Source organism: Leiobunum rupestre, chromosome 2, assembly GCF_980474605.1.
Source record: "Leiobunum rupestre chromosome 2, qqLeiRupe1.1.hap1, whole genome shotgun sequence".
Lineage (NCBI taxonomy): Eukaryota > Metazoa > Arthropoda > Arachnida > Opiliones > Sclerosomatidae > Leiobunum > Leiobunum rupestre.
In genome coordinates, this window is record NC_143385.1 from 2,984,809 (window position 1) to 3,008,295 (window position 23,487).

Genomic DNA, 23,487 nt, shown 5'->3' on the forward strand with positions numbered 1-23,487 from the left:
ACCTAAGAAACCCAACGCAAAGAACAAATCACCTAAGAAACCCAACGCAAATAACAAATTACCTAAGAAACCCAACGCAAATAACAAATCACCTAAGAAACCCAACGCAAAGAACAAATCACCTAAGAAACCCAACGCAAAGAACAAATCACCTAAGAAACCCAACGCAAATAACAAATCACCTAAGAAACCCAACGCAAATAACAAATCACCTAAGAAACCCAACGCAAATAACAAATCACCTAAGAAACCCAACGCAAAGAACAAATCACCTAAGAAACCCAACGCAAAGAACAAATCACCTAAGAAACCCAACGCAAATAACAAATTACCTAAGAAACCCAACGCAAATAACAAATCACCTAAGAAACCCAACGCAAAGAACAAATCACCTAAGAAACCCAACGCAAAGAACAAATCACCTAAGAAACCCAACGCAAATAACAAATCACCTAAGAAACCCAACGCAAATAACAAATCACCTAAGAAACCCAACGCAAAGAACAAATCACCTAAGAAACCCAACGCAAAAACCAATCACCTAAGAAACCCAACGCAAAGAACAAATCACCTAAGAAACCCAACGCAAAGAACAAATCACCTAAGAAACCCAACGCAAAGAACAAATCACCTAAGAAACCCAACGCAAAGAACAAATCACCTAAGAAACCCAACGCAAATAACAAATCACCTAAGAAACCCAATGCATAGAACAAATCACCTAAGAAACCCAACGAAAAGAACAAATCACCTAAGAAACCCAACGCAAATAACAAATCACCTAAGAAACCCAACGCAAAGAACAAATCACCTAAGAAACCCAACGCAAAGAACAAATCACCTAAGAAACCCAACGCAAATAACAAATCACCTAAGAAACCCAACGCAAATAACAAATCACCTAAGAAACCCAACGCAAATAACAAATCACCTAAGAAACCCAACGCACAGAACAAATCACCTAAGAAACCCAACGCAAAGAACAAATCACCTAAAAAACCCAACGCAAATAACAAATCACCTAAGAAACCCAACGCAAATAACAAATCACCTAAGAAACCCAACGCAAATAACAAATCACCTAAGAAACCCAACGCAAATAACAAATCACCTAAGAAACCCAACGCAAATAACAAATCACCTAAGAAACCCAACGCAAATAACAAATCACCTAAGAAACCCAACGCAAATAACAAATCACCTAAGAAACCCAACGCAAATAACAAATCACCTAAGAAACCCAACGCAAATAACAAATCACCTAAGAAACCCAACGCAAATAACAAATCACCTAAGAAACCCAACGCAAATAACAAATCACCTAAGAAACCCAACGCAAATAACAAATCACCTAAGAAACCCAACGCAAATAACAAATCACCTAAGAAACCCAACGCAAAGAACAAATCACCTAAGAAACCCAACGCAAAGAACAAATCACCTAAGAAACCCAACGCAAATAACAAATCACCTAAGAAACCCAACGCAAATAACAAATCACCTAAGAAACCCAACGCAAAGAACAAATCACCTAAGAAACCCAACGCAAAGAACAAATCACCTAAGAAAACCAACGCAAATAACAAATCACCTAAGAAACCCAACGCAAAGAACAAATCACCTAAGAAACCCAACGCAAAGAAAAAATCACCTAAGAAACCCAACGCAAAGAACAAATCACCTAAGAAACCCAACGCAAAGAACAAATCACCTAAGAAACCCAACGCAAATAACAAATCACCTAAGAAACCCAACGCAAATAACAAATCACCTAAGAAACCCAACGCAAAGAACAAATCACCTAAGAAACCCAACGCAAAGAACAAATCACCTAAGAAACCCAACGCAAATAACAAAACACATAAGAAACCCAACGCAAATAACAAATCACCTAAGAAACCCAACGCAAATAACAAATCACCTAAGAAACCAAACGCGAAGAACAAATCACCTAAGAAACCCAACGCATAGAACAAATCACCTATGAAACCCAACGCAAATAACAAATCACCTAAGAAACCCAACGCAAAGAACAAATCACCTAAGAAACCCAACGCAAATAACAAATCACCTAAGAAACCCAACGCAAAGAACAAATCACCTAAGAAACCCAACGCAAAGAACAAATCACCTAAGAAACCCAACGCAAATAACAAATCACCTAAGAAACCCAACGCAAAGAACAAATCACCTAAGAAACCCAACGCAAATAACAAATCACCTAAGAAACCAAACGCGAAGAACAAATCACCTAAGAAACCCAACGCATAGAACAAATCACCTATGAAACCCAACGCAAATAACAAATCACCTAAGAAACCCAACGCAAAGAACAAATCACCTAAGAAACCCAACGCAAATAACATATCACCTAAAAACCCAACGCAAATAACAAATCACCTAAGAAACCCAACGCAAAGAACAAATCACCTAAGAAACCCAACGCAAATAACAAATCACCTAAGAAACCCAACGCAAAGAACAAATCACCTAATAAACCCAATGCAAAGAACAAATCACCTAAGAAACCCAACGCAAAGAACAAATCACCTAAGAAACCCAACGCAAAGAACAAATCACCTAAGAAACCCAACGCAAATAACAAAACACATAAGAAACCCAACGCAAATAACAAATCACCTAAGAAACCCAACGCAAATAACAAATCACCTAAGAAACCCACCGCAAGAACAAATCACCTAAGAAACCCAACGCATAGAACAAATCACCTATGAAACCCAACGCAAATAACAAATCACCTAAGAAACCCAACACAAAGAACAAATCACCTAAGAAACCCAACGCAAATAACAAATCACCTAAGAAACCCAACGCAAATAACAAATCACCTAAGAAACCCAACGCAAAGAACAAATCACCTAAGAAACCCAACGCAAATAACATATCACCTAAAAACCCAACGCAAATAACAAATCACCTAAGAAACCCAACGCAAAGAACAAATCACCTAAGAAACCCAACGCAAATAACAAATCACCTAAGAAACCCAACGCAAAGAACAAATCACCTAATAAACCCAATGCAAAGAACAAATCACCTAAGAAACCCAACGCAAAGAACAAATCACCTAAGAAACCCAACGCAAAGAACAAATCACCTAAGAAACCCAACGCAAAGAACAAATCACTTACCAAAAGGAAAGGAAAACAGTCACTAGAGGAACGTATACCTTCATGCAGTTTCTATTCCTCAAAATCCAGCCCACGCAGCCCATTAACAAACATTCCATACTCCAGCCCCTCAAAAGCAACGAGTTCCACTACCCCATTAAACAATGCTAGTATTTCAATTTTATCATATCTAAGCATACTCGTTCAGGACGAACTGTTAGGAGAAAGGTATTTTATGAATAAAATAAACTTGATAATCGCAGCTGTGTAAATAAATAATGTAAATAGACTGTAGATGTTGTGATAAACAAAGGTATGTTTAACATTTATTTTCTCTAGTATCATAAATGTATAAAGTATAATTTTTTTATCACTCATACGATATGTCTAACCCTTCTTTTCTATAGGAAGCTTCTGCATTCTGTTTAGTATTCGTGCAGCTTTTAATTAACAATGCCCTTCTTGCTGGTTTATAATTTCCACTTGTAAGCTTTTCACCGGATATATATTTCACCTGACTAAATACAGTTTTCACAGCGGATCCATTAATTCTCACCGGATAAATGCATTTTGTAGGATGTCTTCGTGTAAAATCTTCCGCAAACCAAATATACAAATCCTTAGCAACTCCCAAGTTTGTCACGCTATAAAATGGTTTGGATTTTTTTCCGTCAAACATTCCCCTTTACTAATTCGTTCGGTGGCCCAGTCTTCAAAATATTTAAGCGCATTTAGCATAGATTTTATTGGGGCTGAATTTGCATCGTAAAGGCCTTCGTGACTTAATAAACATTTCTCAAAAATTTGGTGGCAAGCGTAGAGATAGTTGTAAAAAGCCATTAATTTTTCTTTATCATCTGGGGGTTTTCCATATTTCGGATTAACATAATTGAATAGTTCACCAAGGACCGGAAGCTGTTGCATTATTTTTGCGGGAGTCACGCTTAGTTTCGACCCAGAGTCTCTATCGATGTAAGCTTGACACAACCCTTTTACTTGAGCAAGTTCATTACAGTCTCTTCGGTCATCTTCCCTCACTTTCATATCTATAGCTTGTTCCCAGCCAAAATGAATGTCTTTATGACTGAAATGTTTTGTGCCTTCCTTTTGAGAACTATGAGCAGCATTTATCATATTCTTCATCTGGTGTCTTGGGCAAATTATCCAATAAATCCATTGGTCTTCCAAGTGAGGATTCCTAAACCGAGGAGTTATTTTGAAATTTAGAGTCCCATTGTCTTCAACTGTGACTCCTAAACTGTGCCTTAACGATGCAACATTTGCACTTCCACCATCACACACGAGGGCAGTGGTTTCAAACCCAACCAAATGAAATGCAGCATTACAGTCCAAAACAGTATTTGTAATAAATCCCTGTGGGGCTGGAACTGCCAGCATAAAATAAGGCCCGACTATGTCAAATCGAGCTGAAGAACACCTCCAAAGAAACTGTAAGACATCTTCCGCAGCGAGGGTTTCTTTAAGAGTATTTTCTTTGAACAAATCTTCCATCGTAATATATTCACTAGCCTGAAGAGCGCAGCCAATGAATTCGTTGTTTCGTAAATTCCAAGTCAGTTTACCAATAAATTTAACTTCGTCAAATATTAAAATGCCTTCTTTTGTTGGTTTTATTTTGCCGGGATAATTTAATTGATCAAATCAATCAGTTTCAAATTGCAAAAATTTGTAATCAATGCCTTTCTGACTTTGTATTTTAGGTATCTTAGCCTGCACATAGTGTACGCTCGGTAATTTCAAAATGTCAAATGGTGCGAGAGCTTCATACGCAGCGGGTGACCTGGAGTACACGCTGAGTGCTATACGATAAGTTAAGTGGCTCCACCTGTTCCCTTTTGACCCTTTTTTACAATTATCCTGGTCTTTTAGAAAATCATTTTTGTCTAAATCTCTCTGCCATGCTTTTTCAAGTGCTAATCCTAACATTTTATTTCTGGCCTTAGCTTCTTTGAAAGTTATTTTTAAATCGTCATGTCCTCTGGAGTTAATTTCACTTAAAATTGCTGCCATTTGATTATTTTGATCGGTAGAAAGTTCAACACTTGTTTCATCAAGCTTATTTTTCAGTACCTTAATTTTCTTCCGGAGACTGCATCGGTACTGCCTGTTGTCAAGAACTCTTTTTGATCGCGATCGTGGTGTTAAAACGCTAATTCTGCATGAAGAGAAACATGACTGTCTTCTTCGTCTCGTTTTTGGAGTAAGTTGTTCTTTCTTCTTTTTACGATAAAGAATGTACCTAATTACAATCAAGAAAACATGTAGATTGAGCTATAATGGTTTAAAATTATAATTATATATCTATAATCACCTCTGGAGATATCGACATTTACTGCATTGATAAATCCCATTTTTTACTTCAAGTGCCCGAGTATTAGATGGTGGTATGAACCAAACAGCACATTCAGAAGACTGTAGTCGCTCGAAAGGAAAGTTTTTGGTTTGGAAGTTTTTGCAGTTATCCTAAAAAAGGTTAAGAGTGTATAAAATCATGGTTAGATTTAAAAAATAAATATACGTACATCTAAGATATCTGGGCAAAAACATGATGGACTGACAACTTTGATAACGCTTCATTTACCACCAGTACATCTATTTCTTGGTGATTATTTTAATTGGCAAAGCTGGTTTGGTGGGATGTTTGAAACAGAGTTAAAATGGTGAGTAGTCCACTTGAAGAAAAGATAAGTCTCAGTGGCGTAGCCAGGGGGGCACAGGGGGCACATGCCCCCCCCCGAAACGTATGGTTGTACGTACAAATATTTTTATTTTTTTACTTTTTTTCAATGGTGTGCCCCCCCCCCCCCCTCCGAAACAAAATCCTGGCTACGCTACTGATAAGTCTAATTGGTGTATCATAATATTTAGACACAAAAATTAAACCACCTTCTCTCGTTACTTCTAGCTGTTCATCTCCATCTTTGGTTTTTCGTAATGACACACACAAGTCATCTGATAATAAAAATAAAAAAGTAATATATTAAAAAATAATTATCCTGGTGTGACTGTTAAGAGTGAAACGTTACTCATTGAATAAAAAGTGAAATGTATTTACCTCTTTGTAAACTACTAATGTATTTCTCCAGATAATTTATAATTGAAACTGATTTTGCCTTTAAAGAAAGCTTTGGCTTTTTGACTTGGTAAATTAATGTTTCTTTATCTACAACTTTCCTTTTAAAAGGTAATCGCAATTCAAGGTCAGGTAAGTCAGTTTGTACCGCATAAGAACGTGTAAGTTTCAGAAAAAAAACACACTGAGTTGATTGTTCTTTTGTATACTTCTCCAATCTTTCACTAACATCCTTGTTTATTATAGGTTGAACTGAAACTGCAGTTGGAATAGATTGACAAGGAATCTCAGTCTGGATTTCTGCGTTGCATGTGTCCTTCAGGTAGAAGTTGCATTGGGTATAATTAGATTTTTTGTGTATTAATTGTTCATATTTTTTTTCGAGGAGGCATATTGAAACAGCGTTCAAGTTTCGTTTCACACAGTCAAACAAACGCTGGTTTATACCAAGGCTTACAGAAACCGTTTTGTTTTAGAAATTATCAGACGGTACCATCATAAAAAATAACCTTTTAACTATTTAATAGTACTGAAGCTATGTTATAAAATCAAAATAACCGATTAACTACGTATAAATTAATTAAATTATTATTTAAATTCACCTCAAACGAATCGGCACCGTACATATTTTGACTGTTAACGAACTTGTACTATTTTCTGACTGAAAAAGTGTCGTCATCGTTGAACGTTTTCTATTGGCCCAAACATTTTGGCTCCCTACATAACTCTAGAAATTACGTGCAAACCACAGCGGAAGCTATAGGACTAGTGAAGTTTGACACATTTTGTATATAATATTACTTAGTTTTGCTTGCACTATATAAACAATACCTCGTGGGTCCTGGCTCTCGGAAATATTACTTCTTGGCGATTTCCTTATTATTTATTTAAAGGTCTATTAATTTTACCTTTACTTTTCTTAATTATTCGTCTAGTTTTATTTCTTGGTTGTCAAACAGTTTGTAAACGTTTTATAAATAAATTATTTAGGTTTAAAAATTAATATTTATACCTTATATAGTGATAGTTTTAAATTAATGATTCTTGGAGAAATATTATTTGTAATAACCTTTAAAATTATTGAAGAATATATCAAAATTATTTTTAAGCCGATTAAACCTTTGTGATCAAATATTTTTCATTCAAAATATACTTTTCGATAGAAAACAGATTTCCCTGCTAGCCTCAACTAAATAACTCTTGGACAATCTTTCAAGCAGAAGGGTCTCAAAATCAGTGCACCAGAGATCTGTAGCGAAGCCGAAATTTCGATTTTAGATTTTATTGGAACCACAGCCTACTCCGAGTACATTTTGAACAGATTTTCAAATGATGACGTAAAGTATTGGTTATTAAAAGGAGAAACTTCGTTAAATTGGCTTATTTAATTAGTAAAAATCATTGTATATATCATGAATTTTAACTTATTAAATATACTAATATAACGAAATCTATCTCCTTTTTCATAACCATTTTCAGCATATTGAACTTACAAACAAAACCACATAAACCCGAAGTAAAGTATTAAGATAGCATACCAAGAATTTATTCGAATGAAGATTTAATACATTAACTAATTTATGTCCAATAAATAAACTCTCTTTGAAAGTACTCGCCTTAATAGCTTGAATAATACAATAATTATAGCCAAAGATTCAAAATGCCAAATTATTAAGTATAATTTGAACGTGCGGCCCAAGAACGTACTGTCTCTACTGTTTCTTTTTCACTATATAACCCGAGTGACGTCAATAAAATACGGAACGCGTAGCACAGTACATGTGACTCGTTTATATTCTACTCTAGCTTGTGCCTATAGAAAATAGCGTAAAACGTTTCACAAGGCATTTATGTATTCTTTCGGCCGCTATAAAATTTGGAAAAAAAAGTATAACTTGATAACACTGAAGGACTCGATTAGAGATAGAACTCGGTCAAGGCGCCCAAACGTTTATCAAAGGTTCTAAGTACTTGTTTCTGCTCAATTCAAACATTGAAAGACGAACCTTTTTTTCAGATAATTTTTCGTACAAAAGTATTGAACAGTATTTTCCAATTGAATTAATTCTTCTAAATAGTAAGTGAGATTTGCTTTTTAATGTAGGAATTTGTGTATCTTCTTTTCAAATTTGAACAAGGTATTGGCAGAAGGTGTAGAATGATTTTTATAGAATAGTACAAACCGAGTTGGAAATCATTATTTGTTATTATTATAATTATAATTATTATTTTTATTAATAATATTATTTTGTAATTTGACTTTAAATTATTTCTCTCTGGTAACCGGTTTATAACACGCGTCAGAATCTGTATTGTTAGTTTATTTATATGATTCTGCGAGTAGGTGAAGTGTAGGCGAGTCTTTCAAAAGAAAATCTAGATAATTTTTTTCCGCGTCAGATTGACATTGAAATGGAAATAACTTTTTTGTAGGGATGTACCGATATCGGTACAACCGATATGTCGGATATTCGTGGCCGATATTAACAAAGTTATCTAAATGATAAAATCATAATAAAAGACGATTCAGTGAACTGTCATACCATTTTATTCTAATTTTTCCTTAACAATAGTTTGCAAAAGCATATCCGAATATGTTTCTTTTCATTTTACTTCACACATTTTCTATCACAAATCGAATATCGTAGTTTTTATTAATTTGTTTATACTCGTAACCTCTTGTCTAAAAAAAAGGTATGATGGAGCTTTTGAAGTCTGACGTACGTTGCGCGGCGAATCAAATAAATTATCATTAGTTAGTTAATTGAGAATTTTCTGATTTTTAAAAGATTTTCCTGGAAATATTTTCTAATACCGGTATCGGCCGATATCAGTTTAAGGCGATATTGGACAATACCGATATTAGAAAAGTAGATAACAACTAACTGGTTCACGGTAATCTGATTAAAAACATAGTGTATCTGTTTTCTTTAACTGAATTTATAATTTTTTCAATTCATGATATCTGATCAGAAAGTAAGCGTTATGTTTACTTTACGTGAGGCAATGATTTTCCCAAAAGTCGATTTTTAATAGAGTAAAAACCTATCTTTAAATGTATTTATTATTTATTAATAAAATGTAGCAGATAGCTGTTTAATTGGTTTACCCCCATTTCGCCCAAAATAGTTCTCCCAATTCCAATTTGTCCCAAAATAGTTATCCTAAATCCCATTTGTTCCAAAATTGCACTTGGTATAAACATGAATCTAAGTTTTATTTTAACCTACCATATATTACATGAAATAAGTCCAAGTAATTCTTTATATTACTACAATTAGGATATGCCTACTAACCTAATCTAACCTAACATAACCTAACCTAACCTTACCTAACCTAACCTAACGCCAAGTCAATTCACATATTCACAAAACGGTATTTTTTTCGACATATCGACTCGTACCGATGAGATCTAAAACCGCGCAATTACCATATATTTGGAAAATAATGATTGGGAGAAAGGGGAATAAATATTTTTGGGAATATTGATCGTTGGGAGAAATGGGAATACAAATTTTTGGGTTAAATGAACTCCGGTTCGGCGAAATGGAATTGGGACAAATGGGACACCATGTTTTTGGGAGAAGGTAAAATTGGAATAAATGGGAACATACCGTTTAATTGCCCGATTTTTGAAATTAATAAGCAGATAAGCCAAACATATTTTATCTCATTACTAAGAATATTGGACTACAGGATTCTGATTCCCATACTCGCAGCCTTTGTAGCTTAAATTCGTCTGCTTTCCCATTCAAATTTGCTAAATGGTATGACCTTGATTGCGCCTTAAATACAGATGAACTTTCTCCACAAAAGCTGTGAGGCTGGTACTATGGGGTTAATGCTATGCTGCAATATTCTTAGTAACTTCAATACATTCTTGATATAATAATGAATTTCATTTATTTGCTATGTAATAAGTATAACACAAAGTTTTTAAAGCAAATACAGAAACTTCTTAAAAGCTACAAAAGGGAAGCACTTATTCAAAGAAATGCAATAATTAGTGGAGGCTTTGGTAGACAACCTAAAATTTAGGATCACATTTTGGGGTATCGTTAGGCTTACATCGTTGCAATACAAGTTATTTAGCCCATAATAAGTATTTGGCAAATTTGGTTTCCTTTCTAGGCTATCATCACATTGTATATCGCTGTTGAAGATGGAACTCGAAGTTATTGGCAATGAAACCTTCGGACCGGACCAAATGTGGAGCAGTGATTCCATCTTGGTTCGGCATTTCCCCTTCCGCTCACATTTCCAAAAGTTCATTAGCGAAATAAGTAGGATTATGGTCAAGTACATGAACAGGGATCCGTACAACTCTGTGTCGTCTTTCGTGCGATTTTACGAAGAGTTCAAAGAGCAAGACTTGGATTTAATGAATTTCTTCGAGACTGTCCATCAACCCACCATTCGAAGAGACAGCCAGAATTGCATCGGGAAGGCTCTTTATCTTAGAAGGAAACTCCTCAAACACACTCGAGGCGAATATCCGGACCTGCAGAGCTATCTCCATATCGGCACTTGTAACCCATACTTGGAAAATGATATCCCAAAAAGGTAGAACCATGAGTGTAGTAATGGTAGATGTTTCTTATAACCCTTGATCTGCTTTAAAAAGGTAGTTCCTGATGATATTTTACAATTAAATTTAATTCTTGTAAAACAGGGTGAACTCAGTAATGAATGTTTTTTAGTTCCAAAATTAGTGTTCACGAATAACTTAATTATTACGAATCAATATTACCTCGAATAAGAAAAGTTTCGAATTAATTAATGTTGATGTGGTATTACTTTTAGAAGTTTCATTTAAACCAAGGAATACCTCTGCGTGTGGTGCCCTACCAGAGTGGTTGAGAAAAATCATATCACCTCGGGCAGTAATCGAACCTACGACCTTTGGGTTACCGTCCCAACGCCACTACCATTGGACTACCGAGGCCACGAATAATCAGACCTCGGCCACCCAATTTAAGAATGACTCGATCTGGTTCACATTATTGACGGGATACATTTAACCCGTTGTTGACGATGCCGTAGCATTTTACGTCAACTAATTTATTACAGGTTCTTGATAGCCTGTAGTCATAACAATGAGAATTTATTTTTGTTAAAACGCGGGAAATTATACAATTAGAAGTTACATTTAAACCAAGGAATACCGCTGCTTGTGGAACAATATCAAGATGATCTTATACCGGTTGTTGATAAAAATATTCTTACCTTTTCAGTTATCATCAGGAATTGCCCCAAAAAACTGATTGTTTAAAAGATCATTCTTGTCTCGTAATGAAATTTACGCTCGAAAGTCAAAGGCGCCAAGGCTTCATAATTCTCGACCCCGGATTCTTGATTGATTTTCCGGTTGTCATCATGAAAGACGGTGAGGCTCCCAACACCGGAAGATTTGAAATTGTGAGCAAAACAGGAGGGAAATCTTACGACTTCAAATACTACAATGAAAACTACGTTTATTGGCTAACCGAGACATACGACGCCACGATATCCCCGGATAGCAGAGTGGAACACAGATGGTTTTTTGTTGGGAAAAAGTTGCAAAATGTCCTTCAAATTGAAAAACGCAACCGAGTAAGTTTGAAAATGAGGTTTTAACATTACATCGTTTGTCTTCTTACGCAATCGGGGTCCATCATTATGTTCTATAACTTATTACAACTTGCATGACTACCTTTAACATATTCTATGTGGACGTAATTAAATGTGCCGACCTTATGGTTATAAATCTGCCAAATATAAGACAAAATAGTTAATTATGTAATAAAGCATGGGTTACTAAATTTCAAACTTTTAGATTTCCATTTTGTTGGTCGAAATCGCTCTGTTTGTACAAGTTTTTTATTATGAGATTTTAGTATATTTTAGAAAAAGATTTTGATGGTGAAGGTCACCATTTGCTAAAGATCTCTTAACATATAATCTAACGTAAGAAATGTGGAGGTCAGGGTAGTTGCGACTCTTACAGTTTAATTGTCTTCATTAAATGTTCTTCAGGGGCGTAAATAGGGTCCTCTCAGGCGGTCCCCCTTAGAAAATGGATTCTTCAAATGGGGCATAAATCAGGTTTGGCGGGCGGCCTCAGAACAGGGCCGTAACCAGGGGGGCACTCGGGCCGTGCCCTACCTAGAATTTGAAGTGCCCTACCTAAAATTTTGAGATGAAATTAAAATCTGAGGAAAGTGCCCTAACCAGATATTTTGGTGATCATTAAAGTTTTTCAGTTGAACACCTTTTTATTTTTATTAAATTAAATTTAATTTTTTCGTTCAAAAAAAATTAGCAATTCGCAATACAAGCAAATAAATTCATAAAAATATGAATAACTATAAATGTTACATATTTGTCAAACCATCGCAACCATAGTCTATAAATGTCTCTTCGTCGTTGCAGTAAATCTAACACAAACGGGGCGCCCGTCAATCGTTACAGGCTATGCTCGACTGCCCATTGAGCATTGGACGAAGATTAAAACATTATAATTTTCATCAATTTAAAAATATACATTGCGGAGCGTCTCGCTCACTCATACTTCGCCACTAAAAACAGTTCCCTACTAGTGCCCTACTCAAATTTTAAGGCTGGTTACGGCGCTGCCTCAGAACCATTACTTAATGGGTGTCCTTGTGAAAGGGAAGCCTAAAGAAATAGAGTGTAAAAAGATTAATCGCGTGGCAATGGAAATCGTCAAAACGCGTGACATCTATTTCATTTCGTTTTCTTTATTTTCCAGATGAATACTTACCATGCACTGGCATTTGCTGATTTGGGGGGAGCTGTTGTAGCTTTCTTTACCATCCTCGGTGCTAAGGATCACATCGAACTGTCCGTACGTGAAGGGGATCCAACCTCGAAAACGAATGAAGAAGTGAAATTGATCACTTACAAAATACCCTTCGTGTACTTCTTGCCCGAAGGAGGTCCCAGGAAAGCGGAGTGGGAACATGCTCTAAAGTTGTTGGACGACCGATTTCGCCGCTTCGATGACATTAACGAGCTGCTTCGGAGATTGGCCGTCCTGGCCACTGATGCCCCCTTCGTACAGGAACTTACCAAAATTAATGATTCTTGGAGAAATATTATTGAAAATTCGTTTAATCCATAATGAACTTGTTAACTGATTAGGAATCAATTTAAAGTATTTCTTTTTACACTTGAAACACTTTTAAGAAAACAATTTTAGAATTCCATTGCTTGTACATGTATTTTATATATATATTTGATTATATTTGATTAAAAAATGAGCACATGGACACCCGGATGAGCGGGCAACTGCCCTCCCATCTCGTGCACCTTCGGATGAGTTTGATTGATTTCAGTGCCAATACAACCTTTGGTATTGTCTCTAAATTCCAAAAAAACAGGGCCACTGCCCGCAACGTTGATGCCTTTCCTAATCTGAGTGTATTACTGTTTTTCTTTGGCCTTCAATCCGTATTACTCAGGGCGACTGAGGGGGGGGGCGGGCCCCGGTAAAAGAATTCTAGGCCATATGAGACCCCTTACTTCTGAATATAGGAGTGATAAATGTACGTTTTTAGCGAGGAAAAGTTACTTCGATTGCCCAATTCGGGCCACATTGAATTCAGGATCGTGTCAACCACAGGGCGTTTTTGTCCTTTTGAAAAACCACCCAATACACGGACCATATAATAAGTAGCTTTCTCTGTGTATTAATACTTCCTAGTGAATCGCTGAAAGGGTTCTATTGAAGCGTTTATTGCGCGAAATGAACCGAAAAAGCGGTGTGACAATGTGTTTTCAAATTCTGCCGGGTTGACACTTTTTATCGACATTTTAATTTAGGTACTATGAATTTATATTTTATTTTACCCAATTCATTTGATCCCTTGCCATATATTTAATTACTAACGTTATTTTATATAGTTTGGGCTTAAGAAAACTAATTTTACTATTATAAATAAGCGGATATTCCATTTAATTGGATTCAGCATTACAATTTAAAATAAAACTTTATCTCTAAACACTTTAGATTCCAAACCTATCAGGAATGCTACATGCACGTAACCTCATTTGACAAAAATTACGCAAGGCTCCGTTATAAATATTTCTGTACTATGGACCCAAAATCTGATTCCACTTCAGATAATCTCATTCTTAGAAGACCTTCAATAAATATAACTTTAGACATTAAGTACGTTAAAGAAAATTATATTTCGCTGAGCTCGTAGTGTTAATAGGATCCAGATCATCACTTGGAATATATATATTTGAAAGACTAGAAATATAGTCTATAGAGTAGTATCGCTCTGTAGCTTTGGGCTATTGCCGCTATTTTGAGGGCAGTTTTTTATCTATAGGAAAAAGCATGGGTAACGTCGACATACGTCACGCCTATATTTTCTATAGTTACACTAATTGACATGGTAAAAATGAATAAATTTATAAGCTATAGAGATACACAAGCATAGAAGACCTGACTGTCCGATCAAAGACGAAGAACGGGTAAGCCCTGGACACGCGACGTACGCGTTCCACAGTAGAGAGAGAGATTTTGAAAATTATTCGGAATTTGCTGGTGCGCGACTCTAGTGCCTCTAGTGGCCGTCATCAAAATAACGACTACTGCGCAAGCGCAAATTTTTGTTTCTCTCTAAATTTCCGGTGTCGGGGTCATAGTTGAGGCGAGTCGTGCCGTTTAGTAAGCCTTATCAATTTATCCTGTTAGTTTCAATCAGTCTTGCATTTAGTGTGTTATTTGTAAATAGATTATTAGACATAATCGACCATTTACCGTGTGTTTTCCCTAAAGCAATAAAACCTCGTGGATTTATAATTTTAAGTATGTTTTTATATTTATCGTGTGTAGATTGTAGAAAGTGCTTACTTTTATAATCGCAGTTAGGAAGAGTGAAATACAGAAATGTTAATTGTACTCACCATTAAACACTTCATCAATAAATTCATCGTTTATTCAAGTCCAATTGCTAAGTCTTAGCTTAAACGTGTGGGATCTCCACGACTCACGTGATTCGAAACCAGAAATTGATAATAGAGGAGGTGGAGGGTGGAGGGCGAGCACACCAGCAAACAAACAAGCAGCGCCTCTGACGCCACTAACAATTTATTGCGAAGAAAGGCGTACGTCGTGTGTCCAGGGTTTACCCGTTCTTCGTCTATGATCCGATGGCCTGTACACCGATTACGCGTACTCAACAGTCAACACTGACAAAGATACAGACTCTAAAGATTACGCGTAATCTCATTAGTACAGTCAAAGGTACGGGCTTGTACACCAATTACGTGGAGTGACTAGCCCTTCGGAATCTGGGTATTACAATAAAGGAATAACACATAGATTCGGTTCACGACACGTGGTAGGTTAAGGATTTGCGTATTCGGTTTTGTAATATTTCTGTCGTATTTTCCATTTTTTCGTCCACTGCGCGTGCGCCATTTCGATAAAGCTAACGACGATGGAAAGAATCATCCCGAAGATCCAAATTGCAACAATCGGCCACAAGAAATGGAAATTGGTCTCTGTTGGTTTAATAATCGGATCGAAAGGGTTTTCATCACGAAACTCGTGTGCGTTTTGTCTGTCCTTCGGTTGTCTCAACCTGCACTCCACAAAACGAGTGACGCTGCAAAAAGAAACACGTAATAAGTTATAGAACGCTAAAATAAATGGGGTTGATTATTTATCCAGGGAAGGAACACCAGATGGTTGATATTCGAGCATGCACAGTGGCCGTTTTCTTGACTGTCGGCGAGAAACAAATATCTTTGGTAGACAGTAAATCACGTAAATGGAGCACATGGTGCCATCTAAGTTAACTTACCTTTATAATTCGGAAATAAAGGCTTAATAAAATGCTCGTTTATCTATAAATTTAGCTATAACTTTAAACTCTTTAAAATAAAACGCAAATGATTATTTGAATGAATCATCATAGACGTGAAAAATCGTAGAAATTACTTTAGTGACTATTGACACCAAATAGCGCAATGGTAAACGTTCCACGGTCAAATATTCTCATTCGCAATCAATTATTGATTTCAACGTATTTATGAAAATGTTCAAAGTAGGTTTTCTATCAATGTCAATTTAAAGCAACCTAGATTAAATTTAATTTTTAAATAATGATTTAAATATATTCTAATTACTTAAAATTTTAGTTCATATTACCGTTCCACTCAAATTATTAATCAATTTGCCCAGAAAAATCTATAAAATCAGAAACACCAGCGACCCTGGGAGGCTGGTGTGACTTATAAACACATTTGATTCGTTTTTCTCTATCTTTTAAAGCAACAATCGGCTCTATCATTTCCACCTGTATAATGATAAGGCCCTTGTTATTAGAGATGACAATGAATCTATACGATTCTTCGATAAAACCACTTTACTGGAGAACGTGGTGCCATCTATTAATGGCAAAGGAAGCTAAAATTCAAAATAGCGAAACGATAACGTCGTCAGAGTTGAGTATTATAATTAGGCAACTTATACTCTACTTAATGGATCCAAATCTAAATTAGATATCCCATATAAAATATATTGTAAAAAATTACTATAATTTGCGTTATTGTCCAATTTTCGAACGAGCCAATCAACGTGAGGGGTACTTTTATGTCCCGCCTTTTGGGGAAAAATGAAGCAAAAGCATCTTGTTTTGATTTCGACGCTAACGCCATCTGTTGAAAAACAGCCACTTCACGTTGACCGGACACTTAATATCTTTTGTACAGAATTCTGTCGGATAGACAACCAATAGACCCAACACTTATAGACCTCTAAAGTATTTCATAGGAAGTATACAGAGTGATTTCGGATTTGCGTCAAATTCTTTAGTCGAAACTAGTGAAACATGTAGAATATCTATGTGCTCTAAAGTACTTACGCTACAGAGTTATGGGACCCGAATTCTAGCTCACCTTAAAGCAACGTAAACATGAACAGTTATTTTTATAGCGTTGGTTTCCACACAGAACATTATGAAAAATTTTCTTTACACACTTTTGAATCATTTTGACCAACGAATACGTCATAGTTCCGAATCAAATATTTTGTAAATTAGAAAATATTTTTGACGCGTTTTTAGGATTTTAAAAATCATTCAAAACCTCTAAATTTCCTTGTGTCTTAGCCTAATAGCCCAGAGCCAATTTACATATGGGAAAACTTGGAACTGGCCCAATTGTCATTTCCATATAATTCTACTCCCTGATTCTACCAATTGGTTTTGTAATACTCAGATGCCGCTATATATTGAGCGAAATTGAAATAATAAATAATAGCAACTCTCATAAATGCCAAATTTTCAAAACAATTTACTGCCTGAGTATACCTTTATAAAATAATTTAACAAAAATTTTAAATCTAAAATGAGCACCTCTTATATTATTAATTATTAATTTTTAAAATTTCATTGTACATAAAAACAAAAAACAATGAAATAAAATATAAAAAATTTATTTATTAATGACTAATGTTTCTTATTCCTACCAATAAATGGCGCTCTTGACCTAAAAATTAAAATTGATCCTGAAAGGGGGTATATCCAATGAGGTAGAATAAATAGAGTTCCCAAATAATCTGGGATTTGCGGGACACGTTTTATTTGAGTAGGAGAATTAGGCTTAAGTTTCAACTTTATCCAATCGTGTTAGCGTCATCTGTTTTATAATCAGACCCTTTCGCAAAATATATGAAGGTTTAGTTTTCCAATAACACGATAGATGGCGCTAACACGATTTGATTAAGTTCATTTACTAGGCCTAACTCTCCAATTTCAACAAATACTGTCCCACGAAATTGTAGTTCCTGGAGGGCGGATTTGGATCTCTATTTATTCTACCTCCGGAGCTGTTAGCTGCAGACTCATTTTATTACTTTCTGGAATTAATTAATAATGTGCAATTTTAGTAAACAAATAGATGCTGAACTCACAGATAATTAATCCTCTGGGTGATATCTGCTGAAATATTGATCGAATGAAACAAGTGGTACGTGATAGGGAAATATTCTTCGCGTCCTTTGTACATATGTGTACAATTTTCATTACGTTTCCTTAAATATTCGTAGTGTGTGTTATACGTAAAGCAAGCTGAATTTCTGGTTACCGATTCCCCGATGGGCCGAAAATTATCATATTCTGAGAGAGTCATCAGCTCTTTTATAATCCCAGGCGAGAAAAATTTCTAATAATAGTAAAAATTTCTGATAAATATTTTATTAAAAGGTTTAAATAACATATCTTTTTATGTGTAATATAATATTCAATAATTTGTACATTTAATGTATATGCCAAATATTGCTCAGACTTATGGGTATTAATTCATGTAGTGTTTTCAATTTTTTTTGTACTGAATTGTAACGATACATCAGCGAAATAAATGTGTACGGGGTTTGTTGTTCCCTTATAGATTGCAGTCATATTTTAGTCTATATTTTACCACTATAGAAAACGTTTGTTGAAGTATGAAAGAAGGAAGCCACCAGAAAGAATAATTAAACTATAGCTTATCCAAATAATTTACTTGATTCTGAATAACATTAACTTTTTGGGATAATCACTAGTAAAATATGTAATATCAATTTTTAAAAACCAAAACTTTTTTGGCTCTCACTGCGATACTTGAAAGTCGACAAAGACATCGCTAACTTCATTAGACTTAACTCTATCAAACATTTCTAATTTTTAATGTGAAATTTAGGAGAAAACTAAACCAATAAGGTATTGTAAATCAAATTGTTATTTTTCAAATCCTTTTATTTTAAATAAAGGTTATTATTAAAATGTGAGCTTGCATATATTCTAGGGGCTTCGTGGGTTTAATATAGTTCTCATAGCAAACAGTCCAAGTTTAATTATAACATTAAACTAAAATTGATCAGTACTTCGGTCCCATGCTTTTTAAATTTTCAAACTGTTTATTAGTCTTATGGTGTTTTCCATTTACTGTACTCCAGTGGTCGAGATCGCTCCTATCAACTCTTCATGTTCCAATAGCGTGCTCGTATCTGCTCCGATCAAAAAAATGTGGTTTCATTTATTGCTCTTGGGGGCTTGAGTTCACTCCGATCAACTCTTCATGTTCCATTTGCGTGCTCGTATCTACTCCGATCAAAAAAAGTGGTTTCATTTATTGCTCTCGGGGGCTCGAGATCACTCCGATCAACTTTTCGTGTTCTATTTGCGTGCTCGTATCTACTCCGATCAAAAAAATGTGGTTTCATTTATTGCTCATGGGGGCTCGAGTTCACTCCGATCAACTTTTCATGTTCCATTTGCGTGCTCGTATCTACTCCGATCAAAAAAAGTGGTTTCATTTATTGCTCATGGGGGCTCGAGTTCACTCCGATCAACTTTTCATGTTCCATTTGCGTGCTCGTATCTACTCCGATCAAAAAAAGTGGTTTCATTTATTGCTCTCGGGGGCTCGAGATCACTCCGATCAACTCTTCGTGTTCTATTTGCGTGCTCGTATCTACTCCGATCAAAAAAATGTGGTTTCATTTATTGCTCATGGGGGCTCGAGTTCACTCCGATCAACTTTTCATGTTCCATTTGCGTGCTCGTATCTACTCCGATCAAAAAAAGTGGTTTCATTTATTGCTCATGGGGGCTCGAGTTCACTCCGATCAACTTTTCATGTTCCATTTGCGTGCTCGTATCTACTCCGATCAAAAAAAGTGGTTTCATTTATTGCTCTTGGGGGCTCGAGTTCACTCCGATCAACTCTTCGTGTTCTATTTGCGTGCTCGTATCTACTCCGATCAAAAAATGTGGTTTCATTTATTGCTCATGGGGGCTCGAGTTCACTCCGATCAACTTTTCATGTTCCATTTGCGTGCTCGTATCTACTCCGATCAAAAAAAGTGGTTTCATTTATTTCTCTCGGGGGCTCGAGATCACTCCGATCAACTCTTCATGTTCCATTTCCGTGCTCGTATCTACTCCGATCAAAAAAATGTGGTTTCATTTATTGCTCATGGGGGCTCGAGTTCACTCCGATCAACTTTTCATGTTCCATTTGCGTGCTCGTATCTACTCCGATCAAAAAAAGTGGTTTCATTTATTTCTCTCGGGGGCTCGAGATCACTCCGATCAACTCTTCATGTTCCATTTCCGTGCTCGTATCTACTCCGATCAAAAAAAGTGGTTTCATTTATTGCTCTTGGGGGCTCGAGTTCACTCCGATCAACTCTTCATGTTCCATTTGCGTGCTCGTATCTACTCCGATCAAAAAAAGTGGTTTCATTTATTGCTCTCGGGGGCTCGAGATCACTCCGATCAACTCTTCGTGTTCTATTTGCGTGCTCGTATCTACTACGATCAAAAAAATGTGGTTTCATTTATTGCTCATGGGGGCTCGAGTTCACTCCGATCAACTTTTCATGTTCCATTTGCGTGCTCGTATCTACTCCGATCAAAAAAAGTGGTTTCATTTATTTCTCTCGGGGGCTCGAGATCACTCCGATCAACTCTTCATGTTCCATTTCCGTGCTCGTATCTACTCCGATCAAAAAAATGTGGTTTCATTTATTGCTCATGGGGGCTCGAGTTCACTCCGATCAACTTTTCATGTTCCATTTGCGTGCTCGTATCTACTCCGATCAAAAAAAGTGGTTTCATTTATTTCTCTCGGGGGCTCGAGATCACTCCGATCAACTCTTCATGTTCCATTTCCGTGCTCGTATCTACTCCGATCAAAAAAAGTGGTTTCATTTATTTCTCTCGGGGGCTCGAGATCACTCCGATCAACTCTTCATGTTCCATTTCCGTGCTCGTATCTACTCCGATCAAAAAAATGTGGTTTCATTTATTGCTCATGGGGGCTCGAGTTCACTTCGATCAACTTTTCATGTTCCATTTGCGTGCTCGTATCTACTCCGATCAAAAAAAGTGGTTTCATTTATTTCTCTCGGGGGCTCGAGATCACTCCGATCAACTCTTCATGTTCCATTTCCGTGCTCGTATCTACTCCGATCAAAAAAATGTGGTTTCATTTATTGCTCATGGGGGCTCGAGTTCACTCCGATCAACTTTTCATGTTCCATTTGCGTGCTCGTATCTACTCCGATCAAAAAAAGTGGTTTCATTTATTTCTCTCGGGGGCTCGAGATCACTCCGATCAACTCTTCATGTTCCATTTCCGTGCTCGTATCTACTCCGATCAAAAAAGTGGTTTCATTTATTTATCTCGGGGGCTCGAGATCACTCCGATCAACTCTTCATGTTCCATTTCCGTGCTCGTATCTACTCCGATCAAAAAAATGTGGTTTCATTTATTGCTCATGGGGGCTCGAGTTCACTCCGATCAACTTTTCATGTTCCATTTGCGTGCTCGTATCTACTCCGATCAAAAAAAGTGGTTTCATTTATTTCTCTCGGGGGCTCGAGATCACTCCGATCAACTCTTCATGTTCCATTTCCGTGCTCGTATCTACTCCGATCAAAAAAATGTGGTTTCATTTATTGCTCATGGGGGCTCGAGTTCACTCCGATCAACTCTTCATGTTCCATTTCCGTGCTCGTATCTACTCCGATCAAAAAAATGTGGTTTCATTTATTGCTCATGGGGGCTCGAGTTCACTCCGATCAAATTTTCATGTTCCATTTGCGTGCTCGTATCTACTCCGATCAAAAAAAGTGGTTTCATTTATTTCTCTCGGGGGCTCGAGATCACTCCGATCAACTCTTCATGTTCCATTTCCGTGCTCGTATCTACTCCGATCAAAAAAATGTGGTTTCATTTATTGCTCATGGGGGCTCGAGTTCACTCCGATCAACTTTTCATGTTCCATTTGCGTGCTCGTATCTACTCCGATCAAAAAAGTGGTTTCATTTATTTCTCTCGGGGGCTCGAGATCACTCCGATCAACTCTTCATGTTCCATTTGCGTGCTCGTATCTACTCCGATCAAAAAAAGTGGTTTCATTTATTTATCTCGGGGGCTCGAGATCACTCCGATCAACTCTTCATGTTCCATTTGCGTGCTCGTATCTACTCCGATCAAAAAAAGTGGTTTCATTTATTTCTCTCGGGGGCTCGAGATCACTCCGATCAACTTTTCATGTTCCATTTGCGTGCTCGTATCTACTCCGATCAAAAAAAGTGGTTTCATTTATTTCTCTCGGGGGCTCGAGATCACTCCGATCAACTCTTCATGTTCCATTTGCGTGCTCGTATCTACTCCGATCAAAAAAAGTTGTTTCATTTATTTCTCTCGGGGGCTCGAGATCACTCCGATCAACTCTTCATGTTCCATTTCCGTGCTCGTATCTACTCCGATCAAAAAAAAGTAGTTTCATTTATTTCTCTCGGGGGCTCGAGATCACTCCGATCAACTCTTCATGTTCCATTTCCGTGCTCGTATCTACTCCGATCAAAAAAAGTGGTTTCATTTATTTCTCTCGGGGGCTCGAGATCACTCCGATCAACTCTTCATGTTCCATTTGCGTGCTCGTATCTACTCCGATCAAAAAAAGTTGTTTCATTTATTTCTCTCGGGGGCTCGAGATCACTCCGATCAACTCTTCATGTTCCATTTCCGTGCTCGTATCTACTCCGATCAAAAAAGTGGTTTCATTTATTTATCTCGGGGGCTCGAGATCACTCCGATCAACTCTTCATGTTCCATTTCCGTGCTCGTATCTACTCCGATCAAAAAAATGTGGTTTCATTTATTGCTCATGGGGGCTCGAGTTCACTCCGATCAACTTTTCATGTTCCATTTGCGTGCTCGTATCTACTCCGATCAAAAAAAGTGGTTTCATTTATTTCTCTCGGGGGCTCGAGATCACTCCGATCAACTCTTCATGTTCCATTTCCGTGCTCGTATCTACTCCGATCAAAAAAATGTGGTTTCATTTATTGCTCATGGGGGCTCGAGTTAACTCCGATCAACTCTTCATGTTCCATTTCCGTGCTCGTATCTACTCCGATCAAAAAAATGTGGTTTCATTTATTGCTCATGGGGGCTCGAGTTCACTCCGATCAAATTTTCATGTTCCATTTGCGTGCTCGTATCTACTCCGATCAAAAAAAGTGGTTTCATTTATTTCTCTCGGGGGCTCGAGATCACTCCGATCAACTCTTCATGTTCCATTTCCGTGCTCGTATCTACTCCGATCAAAAAAATGTGGTTTCATTTATTGCTCATGGGGGCTCGAGTTCACTCCGATCAACTTTTCATGTTCCATTTGCGTGCTCGTATCTACTCCGATCAAAAAAAGTGGTTTCTTTTATTTCTCTCGGGGGCTCGAGATCACTC

The 23,487-nt window shown here is 36.7% G+C and overlaps 2 protein-coding genes and 1 long non-coding RNA gene across 4 annotated transcripts; 1 reads left to right on the forward strand and 2 right to left on the reverse strand.

Moving 5' to 3' along the window:
• Positions 1-4,754: 4,754 nt before the first annotated feature.
• LOC149955523 (uncharacterized) lies at positions 4,755-6,456 on the reverse strand. Its single transcript, XM_090166671.1, has 4 exons — positions 6,411-6,456; positions 6,052-6,104; positions 5,464-5,615; positions 4,755-5,391 (listed from the first exon to the last, which is right to left on the reverse strand). The coding sequence occupies exons 1-4, from the start codon at positions 6,454-6,456 to the stop codon at positions 4,794-4,796; spliced, it is 849 nt and encodes a 282-aa protein (XP_090022797.1). The 3' UTR covers positions 4,755-4,793.
• Positions 6,457-8,190: 1,734 nt separating this feature from the next.
• On the forward strand, positions 8,191-14,116 carry LOC149955524 (uncharacterized). Its single transcript, XM_090165312.1, has 4 exons — positions 8,191-8,302; positions 10,357-10,788; positions 11,460-11,817; positions 12,977-14,116. Exons 2-4 carry the CDS (start codon positions 10,388-10,390, stop codon positions 13,346-13,348), a joined length of 1,131 nt encoding a protein of 376 aa, XP_090021438.1. The 5' UTR covers positions 8,191-8,302; positions 10,357-10,387; the 3' UTR covers positions 13,349-14,116.
• LOC149955525 (uncharacterized) lies at positions 10,231-16,157 on the reverse strand. Of its 2 annotated transcripts, none has more exons than XR_016478455.1 (4): positions 16,047-16,157; positions 15,145-15,967; positions 12,989-13,310; positions 10,231-12,882 (listed from the first exon to the last, which is right to left on the reverse strand). It is a non-coding gene; the product is annotated as an uncharacterized LOC149955525 (long non-coding RNA). The 2 variants fall into 2 exon arrangements; XR_016478454.1 differs by having other exon boundaries at positions 10,231-10,856; positions 11,452-12,882; positions 15,145-16,157.
• Positions 16,158-23,487: the final 7,330 nt, after the last annotated feature.

Excerpts from the sequence above, each read along its gene's own strand:
- LOC149955524 (XM_090165312.1), top strand. The coding sequence starts at position 10,388 with ATGGAACTCGAAGTTATTGGCAATGAAACCTTCGGACCGGACCAAATG. Across the intron at positions 10,789-11,459 it reads GAAAATGATATCCCAAAAAG|TTATCATCAGGAATTGCCCC; the intron begins GTAGAACCATGA and ends TTACCTTTTCAG. Across the intron at positions 11,818-12,976 it reads AAATTGAAAAACGCAACCGA|ATGAATACTTACCATGCACT; the intron begins GTAAGTTTGAAA and ends TTTATTTTCCAG.
- LOC149955523 (XM_090166671.1), bottom strand. The coding sequence starts at position 6,456 with ATGTTAGTGAAAGATTGGAGAAGTATACAAAAGAACAATCAACTCA. Across the intron at positions 6,105-6,410 it reads ACAAAAGAACAATCAACTCA|ATGACTTGTGTGTGTCATTA; the intron begins GTGTGTTTTTTT and ends TTTTATTATCAG. Across the intron at positions 5,392-5,463 it reads AAATGTCGATATCTCCAGAG|GTACATTCTTTATCGTAAAA; the intron begins GTGATTATAGAT and ends GATTGTAATTAG.